Source organism: Thunnus thynnus, chromosome 14 (genome assembly GCF_963924715.1).
Source record: "Thunnus thynnus chromosome 14, fThuThy2.1, whole genome shotgun sequence".
Taxonomy (NCBI): Eukaryota; Metazoa; Chordata; class Actinopteri; order Scombriformes; family Scombridae; genus Thunnus; species Thunnus thynnus.
In genome coordinates, this window is record NC_089530.1 from 13058580 (window position 1) to 13070375 (window position 11796).

Genomic DNA, 11796 nt, shown 5'->3' on the forward strand with positions numbered 1-11796 from the left:
ATAAAATTAATATCTTTGGATTTTTGGGCTGTTGGTCAGACAAAACAAGCATTTTGAAGATGTTACCTTGGACTTTATGAAATTGTGATTGTAAGATATCTTGATTTTTTTTTCTAGACCAGACAAGATGAATCGATAATGAAAATAATAGTTGGTTGCAGCCTTACACGCTCTTTAAGAGAGTCCAGCATTAGGTTGTGCAATATCTATGGCATCATTACAGTTCATTTGCATCTAATTACTGTCACAGTCAGATCTTCAACACATTCACTGTGTAATAACAACTCCTCTGCTGAAATGTATTCCACGGCTATCCTTGCACTTCAGTTTAAGCCAGTGATATTTCAAAAAAAGCCCAACAGTTATTTGCCTCTATTATTTTAAAGGTAATTAGCTGAATTCATGGACACGGTGTAAGATTTTAAAAATAACTTATTAACAAACATCTTTGGACCTTGTTTTGATTCATTCCTGACAAAGAAAAAAAAGTCTTGGCCACACAATCCTTGCTGCTGCTGCTGTGCTGATATTTAAAAGATGTTTCACAGCAGAGGAATAAAGGAAAAGCCTTGTGGTTCCGGCCCACTTCTAATCATCCTCGCCCAGGGAGCCACTCCTGCATGCATCACCCCTCCTACCTTCCTGGCTACAAGCTGCATTTGACTAGAACAGTAAATGTGCCAGTAGAAGCTCAGGGGACTAACCGTTGCCCATTGTAAAGGTGTTTTTTTTTGTGTGTGTTTTGCCTTTTGGATATGTGCCCTCATAGGCTTAGTCCAGAAAAGCTGTTACTATTGGCTGAGTAACCTCTGCTGTGCACACAACACTGCTGTCAGGTAAAAAAAAAAAAAAAACGGTATCCCCATAACACCAGCTGCTCAAATTGCTTCATTTTAACATTATTTTTTTAATGGTAAGACTTTTTTTAACGGATTTCATAAGCCGATGAGTCGTCAGCCCTTTTTTAAACCATTCAACTTAAGCAAAAACATTAAAATCACCAAAAGTGGAGTTACTATGTTGTCACATGATAGCGGCAATAAGCTGGTTGCCAGTGTGGGTTTGCAGGCTCATTCATTTTCAGCACAATGAATTGTGCACTGAGGTGTTGAGGTCGGACCAAACCAAAACCAAGAGGGCAATGATTTGATTTTCTGCTCCATAAACACTTTCTTATTTGGACGCGGTGCAATGTGCCATGCAGCAGAGGTGGCCATCTTTATGTAATTTGGCTCTGAGGAAGGTGCTGCTGACAGTCAGATCTCAGTATTGGTCCAACAGAGGGCAAAGAGCTTATAAAATTAATTTTCTGTGGAGAGAAGCCTCTGTAGTACCTGAGATGGAATTTACTTCCCTGAATTTTCTTGTCTTTGGTTAAATGGATTGTGGGAGGATAGTATACAATAGCTGTGCTCTCAGTTTGACATTGTGACATCAGCTTTCTCAGTGCAGTGAATGCAGCTTTCTGCAATGTGTGTGTGTGTTTTTTTTATATTGTGTTTGCAGAGGAGGAGTGGCCAACTACCCGACCCAGTCTCAAAGCCCCAATTCTACGGCTGACAAGAGGGGGCTACAGAAAACATCCCTATGGTAGATACTGAAGGTGCTCCACATATGTGACCTCCGATTTCAGACTATTTATAATTTTTTTTTAAATTACTCATAAAATGTTGTAACAGCATTTTTTTGCCCGTCTCCCTTAGAAACTGAAACAAAAAAATAACCCCATAAAGCACATAAATCCACAAAATTTAGCATTGTTGCAGTATGTTTTTTATTTATGACAGATGGAGTAATTTTTTGGAAAAATACTGTACAGAGAGGAAATGAAAAGAAACGGGAAGGATGTCCTTAAAATTGGTTGTCTAAATGCCATTCATTCCACCGCTGTCTGCCCAAAAAACTGTGGTCATTTCAGTTTTTTGACATTAAACTGCAGATTTTTTTTCTCCTGTTAGTTATTTTAAAACTATTTCCATTTATTGCCTTTAATGCCACAATAATCAAAGTTTACAAGCCAACCACCATAATGCCGGGATCAGACTACACAATATTTTTGCCTTCGTGGTGAGCAAATGTGGCGCTCATTTAAAATTTAAAATCATCGGTTTTCAACCTCAATCCCCTTTCCCTGCAGTTCGCTGATTGGTTTGGCTTTGGGGCTCAGACAGTTTTAAGTGGATGTTTTCCAGACTAATACCTCAGAGCGAAAAGGTAACCTCATGAGATTCTGACTGGCTTCTACACGTCAAATTTCTCTCCGTAAATGTATTCATTATTTTGCCCAGTGAAAATAAATCAAGGGCAGGTGTGTGGTTAATTTGTGGCTTGAAGCTTCCGCAGATCGGTCTGAGAAGCTTAGCTTTGTATAACTCCAGTGGTGGCGTTAACTTGTTGCATGGTTTTGCAAAAAGAGGAACCACACACTGCTCTGAACACAAATGAACTCATGAACTCCATTAAAGGCAACAGATGGAAACCTTACATTTCCCAGAATTGAAGACCTGAATACAAAGTGACTAACGGACCAACACATCTCTCCAAAAAATGTTTAATGTTCAGTAAACTAAATCAATCTTCAAGTTTCCCCACAATTGCTATATGAAACTCTGATGACATCATGTTAAAACTGAGTTGATAACGCAGACTAAAGTTAGCGTAACGTGATTTTAAATATTCTAAGATGTGAGATCGTACTCGTGCAAAACATTTTTTTTTTTTTTTTTTTTTGGGTTGAAAGCAATCAGCAATGTACAGTGTGTAATTTATAATGAGTGCTTTGTTCTTGTGTGTAATCTGTATTTGTACATAAAGCATTTAATAAAAACAGCATAAACCACAACACCATGTGTAAGACTCTCTAAATAGGTTGCTATGGAGCCTTAAATTTGTATTTTTTCTGCAGTGTGTTAACGTAACTGTCACCACGACCATTTACCGTTCTTGTTTTTAAAACTTAACATCTGCATGATTTCAGGTCACAGCTAACTCGTTTCATAAAGAAAGCCCGCCAGCCTGTCCCAAATGAATCATTTGTTAAACAATTTATATTCCTGCTCAATCGTCCTTGAATTTCTTATTTAGAAACTAATAAATTTCTTTTCTTAATCCATCCTCTGAAGTTTTACATCATTAAACAGACACTCTGATTGAGTCTGAGAATGATATGGAGTTAAAAGAGGTAAGAAATCCTCATATATTACCATCATAATGCCTTAAATACACTCAGAGTTTGAAGTCGGCTCGTGCAGAGCATAATGGAGCCATACAGGATGTCGACATTGTCGTTATTCACCCTCTTGGTAGTGTGTTATTGCTGAGTGGAAAAACAGCGCACTTTGTGCAGTGTCTTTTATCTGCAACTCATCAATGTCTCTGCTAACCTCTTTTTGCATTCCTGTCATTTAACCTGAGAGAGCTGTATATGCACTGTAATTTTACGTGCTTTAAACATCAAAGCTGAAGTCCATTTAGCAATTTGAATTCTCTTTTGTGATTAGTACACCTGAAGCCTGGCTCTCATTAAGAGTGTAGATCATGGGACTCAAAGGAAGACTAAACACTAAGCAGGTAACAATAATAATAATACTAATTTAATACTCAAATCTAACTTCCACTTAAAAAAAAGTAAACCTGCCCTGTTTAACCCCAAATAAATGCACTGATGATTTAAAAACCCCTTAGTATCTCTAACTAGATACTCCAGAAAGAATTCAGCTAAATTATTATAAAAGAAATAATAAATTTCAATAAACGACACTAAAATAATGTTCGGCGAGCTAAACTAATCAGTGATATGAATAAAATCCCCAAATTTGTTCAAACTCCTGCATAAAATTTCATGAAATTTACCTTGAATTGGTTTACTTTTTTCACAGTGATGAAATGTAATGACTACATATATGGCATGCAGTTTGTAATTTAGTCTGTTTATTACTGATGCAACATGAGATTGACATTTTCTTTATCATACTGTCTTGTTTTTCCTTATAGATATAGAAGCACTGTAGTGTGATCTGGTCAAAGCAGAGAGGAATGAAACAGGTGAGTGGATATATTCACCAGGAATGTAGTAACACTGTGACGGCTTCACAAAAAAAAGAGAATTATTTATCAGTGGTCAGTAGTGACTTACATGTACTTTCCAGTAGCATTTAAATGAGACACAATTAACAGAAAATCAGTAGGTTTAGTGCGTTTGGCCTCCATGGCTGACTTTATTTTCCAAACAGAATTTCACTCATAGCAAACAGTTTCTAACAGAATAAACCTCCAGCTGCAGTCTATGTGAAGGAGTAAGTTTGCAACTGAGTGCTCAATCATACTGAATGTGTCCATTTGTGTTTTACGATTAAGAGTAACATTCTTTGTGACTCACTGTGTGTGCGTACTGTTCATAAAGGATTAAAACGTAATTTCCATCTCGCTGCGCATTCTCATGAATTCACAATTAACACCATTTACAAAATGTTACAGCGCGCAGTTTTTATAACTCTGACAGCTCATTAAAAAAACAGCAAAGCATGCAATTAAAATAATGGAAACAAGAGGGATAAAGGAAACAAAATCTTACTAAAACTGCAATGTGATTAGAAATCATTAATCATCCGATAAGTAGAACAGCAGAGTAGTGGCTATATGAGGTTGGCTTCAAGAGGCCGCAATTTGAGATTAATATAGAGAACTAAACTGAAGAACTTTGTTTATTTTATCACTGAGTATGTGTGTTACACTCTCCAATCTGTTTAAATACAATTACACATAATCCCTACGGACAGATACCTGCTGACTTAATTGCACACTTGCGCTGATAATACATAACTAGATTTGTGAACAAAATTGGCCCACAAATGCAATATACAACATCATTAGTTGTTCGGTGTTGCAGAATTATGTTAGATTTCTCCTATAAGGCTACAATAAGCTGTGATGTTCCCTTTGCTCACAATATTGTCATAATTTTTTTCCTAAAATGAAATATGCTACAGCAAATTTGTTGATTTTAATCAAAAAGCCCACAAGTTTGTATCACACTCAATTAATATTTAAAAGCATCTTCATGAATGGATGGAAACAGACAGAGCAAATCTCCAGAGCTGAGAGAATTTCTTTTCAAACAATGTAATTGGATCAGCTTTCATAATAAAGAAATTAGTCAAATGTCCTTGTTACAGCAGGCTTTAGATACATTATAATGTTTAATCAAGAACAAAGTCAGTCACGAGCAGTAGTTATTCTCAGCTTTGACACCTCGTGAAACAAGTAGAGCTCATTTTTCCACATCCTCCTAACATCCTCCTAATCAATGAAGTTCAGCAGGAACATTCTGTTTTTGGCTGAAAACTGAAGACTTAATGAAAAGCTGCACCTTTCTCTTTCACACACCATGTTATCATGCAGTGACAGGCCAGTTGCCTGAACAACAGCTTGTGCAAACTTTAGATGAAGGCAGCATGAACTATTGCAATTAGCATTTTACTGTATCTTAAATTTGGTGTCTCAGTAAGTTATTGGCTTCTACTGAACCTCCCAAATGGTGACCAAAATAATAGGAATTGAAAGTGTTTGGCTTATTTATACGATGCTACAAGTGTTGTGTAAATGATACTGTGCTGAACTGCTGTTTAGTGGTATTGTACAATTACTAGACTCGTTGCGATATATATTCTCATTCGGCTGTGCTGTACTGTAACACATCATGCTTCCGTTGCCTTTTTCCAATTTTCTACTTACTTTCTACTCGGGCTTCTTTTCAGAGCAGAAGGCGCACGAATCTGCTCCCAGAGGACTGAAGACTGTAAGACATCTTCAGCTCCGCCGTCAGTCTGGAGAGCAGCTCGGTACGTATCTCAGATTGTTCTCCATCAAGCCATTTTTCCACAGCACCGAGTTGGAAACGTTTAGTTCTTGAGGTTACATGAAGAATTATTGTGTCATCTCGATCCAAAACGAACAAGATGTTTCCAGTTTGACAATCAAGTGAAGGCAGACAATAGATACTGTGTAATATGACAAAATGATCACATTGTAATATGTTTCTCAAGGCTTAATCTGTGGGGAGTTTCAGCAATGTGCTATTTATTTAAAGAATCTACAGGAAACAACATGTTCTGAGGCGTCTTTTCAGCAGTTCAGACAGATTTAGTCATTCCTGGATGGTTATTGAACAAATCCATGTCCAGTTTTGTTATACCTGGAGAGGTTATAAAACTGCCAAAGAACTAAAAAATATTGTATGTCTAGTTGTGGAAATTTCAGTGTTGCATTATGGTTTAACAGCTATAATTAAATAAATGTAAATTCCCTATTTTCAACCCCACTTTCCCTCCTAAGTTTGCTCTGTGACTTGTTGTTTATGACTAACTCTCGTGTTTACTTGCACCTATGAGTTGGAAGTCATCAGTGTTGCTGGAAACTCGGTGTGTGCCAGTGATGTTCAAGCAGCCTCTGCCAAAGGCATTTTCAGATCCATTTTCATAACAAGCCCGTCGCCAGCTCGAATCCAGCCAAGAACAGCCAAAATCCCAAAGCCTGCTATGGATGTTGATGCATTTCTTAAAGTGAATGCCACTGATATAACTCCCCTCACATTACGAGATTACAAAAAAGGATTTCATAAAAAAGGATCATTACTCATTGTACTTTTTTCTTGTTTTGCACAAAGAATGGAGTCTAAGGTGCTTAAAGACTTTGCAGCTGTCTTCACATCTCTTTGCCGTTAATCCACACATGAATCCACAGTGATTCTTGTCCATTAAGCAGTCTTGGGCCGCAGCCTCGGGCATCATAAAAAAAAAAAGTGGCAGCTGTTTGTTTTGTTGGTTTGCCAAGTTTATCACCTTTGGCAACATTGTTTATGCATCCACAACTTTCTTAATAGAATACATATTAGTCTATTTAGTGAACACTCTCTGATTATGCATCTGTTTCTGTGAAAACTACATTGTGTTTATATCAACGGTTATTTATTGCACACAGAGATAAATTTGGACTTGGAGAGAAAAGATGATGAAACATGAAACATGATGGGAAAGATTACTCACAGGTAAGCAGGTGATTGTGTGTGTCAGCTGTTACTTTTCACCATTAGAAAAACCTTCGCACAATTAATCTTTGACTATGAATTTGCATTTTATTTGTTCTGTATTTAAAGTCTGGCTCTTGTTTTTGCAAAAATACTTGAGCACTCTGCTGGAAACAGTTATCATCCAGACCAGCGTGGTTAAAGAAATAAAGCCATGAACAAGTTCTTTCAAGATCAAAAGCACTTTCTTTGCTTAGTTTTGGACCATCAAACAGTTAATGGCATCATTCATTAAGGCCATCAAATAATGTTTGGACTGTTTAAAACCCATTTGGGATACTATTTCCTTAACCTCATACATTAGAAATGTGTTCCAGCAGAGCTTGTGTTCACCATTCTTACAATTCCTATGCTAACTGGGGTTAACATTGGCCAAAAGGTTTTCAAAACCAGAACTTTTATTTAAAGGAATAGTTAAATATTTTGGTAAATACTCTTTTAGGTTTGTAAAGTAAATATGAAGCTAAAGCCGCAGTAGCCAGTTAGCTTTAGCTTAGCACAAACACAGGAAACAAGGGGAAACACCTAACCTTTTTAATCAGATTATGTTACATTTGGACAGAGCCAGGCTAGCTGTCTCTTCATGTGTCTGGTCTTTGTGCTTATGCCGTAAAGATCATAGTAAAGATCATAGAATAGATAGGAAAAATTCCCATGTTTACGACTTGTGAACGTTCATGTCATCAGACAGCCCAAGGTAGTTGTGTGATTACAGAGTTGATTGAGTGAGGGTTAAAAATACTGTAAATTTACATTCAATCAACTTATATAAAGAACTTTGGCTGACATGAGGCTGATGCGAGGTGTCCCTCTTTGCTTGATTTTTTCTGTATTATGAAGCTCCAAATCAGATATATATCGGAGCTCTCAGAAAGTCATAATTGCAACTTGGACGTTGGCATGAACTAGTCAGAAGCTGCTGGCAGTATCTTCATATTTGCAATACAGATATAAAAAGTGGTATTGCTCTTCTCATCTACTCTGGGTGAGAAAGCAAGTAACCACATTTCACCAAATGTCAAACTATTCCCACGAAAGTGTCCTAAATCTTTCTCTGCTGGTGTCACCGACTTAGTAATGAGACGGGAAAAGAAAAAGAATGCATAAATATTTACACACATACATATACATATGTATGTATACATGTATGTCTGAATATACATGTTGTACATCTTGAGTTACCAACACGCATCCTGCGGTGACGTAATGATACCATCTGCTTATGTTCAAAATTGGCTGAGAGAGAGAGAGAGACATCCTCAGATATGCAGCATGCTGTACTCACTAATTCAGTCAAGGGATGTGTGAACAAATAAATGATGGCTGCTTGTTCACTCATGCCAATTGTCATGCTTAGTGCCTTATTTTCTTGAATAATTGCACCTATTTGTCCTTAACGAGACAATAAAAGCTCATTTGAAAAGGTTGAGGTGGGAGAGAGGAGGTCAATCTCTTTCCATCTCTATCTCAAGGACGAGCTGATTGTCTCTTGCTAAAAGCTGCATTTCCATACAGAGCATCACCCTGGATGTCAGACGCATGTTGACAGATTATAACTGCGGGATTCATAAAGAGACAGCCAGTGGATCGAGGAGAATTGCCGTACCGCATTTGATGCACAACCAGCCAAAATGTCAGAGTGAGGGCTCAAAGGCCTGCTGCATATAGAAACTACTGCGCAGCAAGGACACAAGTGTCATTTGTCATACATTTATAGAATCAATTTAGACAGATGAGGATGTACTTTTCACATGAATAGCTCTTCAGATTAGATTGGGAAATACACTTATTCACTTTCTTGTCGAGAGTAAAGATGAGAAGATCGATACCAGTCTCATGTGTAAATGTGGTTTCAATCTTCTCATCCAAGCAAGAAAGCGAATAAGCACATTTCCTAAAATGTCAAACTGTTCAAATTTGCATTTATTTTTTGACTTTCAGTATGCAATGTTTGTTTTGTCTCTTCTGTTTTCTGTGTTGCAGGTTGCTATGAAGACCAGCAAACCAAACACTAAATTGAATTTCTGGTGGACAATAAAACTCGTAAAGCCAAAGCAAGATGGTGTTTTCTTTTTGTTTTCTGTCCTCTGGTTAGCAAATGATCATTTCAACCAAAATTTACACAAGATGATTCATCCTGCTGCCGAAGTCCTTGGGTTTTTACCATGCAATAGAAATGTTTTAGAGTAACGTTCTTTCTGCTCAGTTTTATCATAGAAATATATTTTATTTGGCCATTCTTGTGGCTTAAAGTAAAAGTAACTCAACATGTAAGAAAATCACAACACAACTAAACCTTATTTTAACCGCGCTGAGAGGTGGTATCATCTGGCGGCTGCTGTCATTACCAACCTGAGTACACCCTGCGTCTGTTCCCAGATCACTAATAAATGGTTCACTTAGTGCTGCCAACATGAACATGTTAGTTCATTAAGCAAGTCGGGCCCACTGCTGGCGTTCTGGCCAAATGTCACAGCTACTTTACGAGCCCAACCCGTCACTGCTGCCGGAATATATTTCAGCAGCCGGTCACAGCTCACACCTTGTGTCATTTTCTGAGTGGTAGTCATAATGAATGGTGCCGTCTGCAGCTCTACATATGGCACGCAGTGATTAACGCTTGAGATTGATAGAAGCAATATGGACGCTGTTCAAATAAAATGTTCACGAATGTCTTCTTTCTGAATTTAGTTTGTTTGTATTCGATTTACAAAACAATAAATCGATATCATTGTAAACCAGGCACATCACATCGCAGTTTCTCGCATGATGTTCAACTTGAAATGCTTGCACTGCAAACAAGTCAGATTTGATGCAGAAGATTATCCGTTTCTTATCTTCTTGGATGGAAAGGGCTTTCATGAATCTGCTCAATTGTATGGCACACTCATTTCATCAAAACATCCACCCCTGATTCTGGCGTTTGTTTAATTCATTTGCTCCGTGACATACACCCTGCACAGCCTGTCAGACAGCATGGCATTTATCTTCCTCGATATCACTTGATCTAAATATTGGAAACACAAAGACACCAAAGTGGGTCAGGATCTAGGCGAGTACCCAGAAATGTTGAATGATGCAAAACAGTGCATGGTAATAACTCTAACACACAGCGTTTCCCCCCCCCAGCCAGGGACGAGTACCTGAGCAAACTCAGCTCTGTTTAGACAGCTGCTTGATGAGCCAGAATAGAAAACGAGGGCTTATAATCACCCGAGTCTGAAAGGGCCTCTTCACCAGTGTTGCTCTTGTGATGAAACGGTGTGTAGAGTCAGAGTCCTTGACGTGTTTTGATGATTTTCATGTTGTTTCCCTTGCGACAGCAGGCTGGGATCTAAGCCAGGTGACAGAAGGTGAGGATGTATAGCTTGAGCTGCAATTTTTTGGAAGTTGTGTGCAAAGTTGTGACTACTATATCTGATCTTAGTTCCCTTTTGCCTACCCCCTCAGCTCATTAGAGATATTTTTGGAGTGATGAGTTTTGACATGTTGTGTTGCACTAAGCAGCAAGTACACTGGGTTTACTATGTTTTCTAGTGATGAAGTCATCTAGTACACAAAACATCTTTACTAATAAAGTGCTGGTCTGATGCACAAGATATTTTTTCGGTACGGAGCAAATAAACGCTATGAAATATAATATTCCACCCAATAAAAACAAAATCTGCATCTATTATTGTGGTTTTAACGGTTAATGCTCAAGGTGTGAACCTGCACAGGGCTTTCTCAATGAAACCTAAACCAATTCCCCCTGAATAATGTCTTCAAACAAACAGTGGAGACTGAATCTCTTCCCAATGAGAGTGTTTTCATGCATAATGCAAATACAAGCTGCTAATACATCTCCATATTCAGATTACAAATAGCTATTTATGAATAAACATAATATTTCCTTGGCAACCGGGGCTTCAGTGAACCACAAAATGCAGAGGTAAAGAGGATGAGGTGTTAATATGCCTCAGTATGCTGGCTAATGAAGGTATGTTTTCCACCAAAACAGCAACACAAATATATGTATATGTAATACCAAATCTAAATAGGATTTAGAGTAATATTAAGGTTACATAGAGGCTGTTTATTTATTCTCATCCTACACTAAAGCTCATCTCTGTGATGCTGTCAACAGCGTACAAAATACATCTTATAGATTCAAACAAAACCACTCATTTTGATAATACACATTTGACAGGTTCAATGAGAGCTTGTAGCTACAATTCTCTTTATTATACCTCTAGTGTATCTAAATTATATTTAGTCAAGTGTACTCAAACAGCCTTTTCCTCATTGTCGCTACCTCTCACTCATAACCGCCGTCTATGTGAAGTAGTTCACCCTGGGTCAACATAAAACCAGCTGTGAAATGTTATGCTTGTTTTGAACATCTACTGTAAAATTAAAAAGAAAAAAAAAACCTGCTGCTTCTAATAGAGGAAGTTGCAGAAGTTTTTTTTTCATCTCTAAACCACAAAAAATGTGTTATTGTTCTCCCTTTTTATCTGTATGCTCTCTAAATTGTCATGGCTTCACTAAATAACTGAGTCTCACTTCAATCTTCAGCAGTTGTTCACTATTACATGCTCTTCATATTCTGTATGCCGTTTCCGTCTAATTCACTGCCGCCTGTTAAACTAAATTCAAGTTATTATTTCAGGTGAGCTGTTCCAATCATGGAAATCCAACAGTCCAATCAGCTTTCAAACTGCATGTAATAT

General features: G+C 37.7%; 1 protein-coding gene and 1 long non-coding RNA gene across 2 annotated transcripts in view; both read left to right on the forward strand.

Annotated features, from left to right (window-relative positions):
* Positions 1–3006, forward strand: part of khdrbs2 (KH domain containing, RNA binding, signal transduction associated 2) — a 70281-nt gene extending 67275 nt beyond the window's left edge. The window contains exon 9 of the mRNA XM_067609900.1: positions 1507–3006. Coding sequence (XP_067466001.1) covers positions 1507–1601 — 95 coding nt within the window. The 3' untranslated portion in view covers positions 1602–3006. The remainder of the gene's footprint in view (positions 1–1506) is intronic.
* Positions 3007–3991: 985 nt separating this feature from the next.
* On the forward strand, positions 3992–7046 carry LOC137197616 (uncharacterized). Its single transcript, XR_010931483.1, has 3 exons — positions 3992–4044; positions 5757–5840; positions 6979–7046. It is a non-coding gene; the product is annotated as an uncharacterized lncRNA (long non-coding RNA).
* The last annotated feature ends 4750 nt before the right edge of the window (positions 7047–11796 follow it).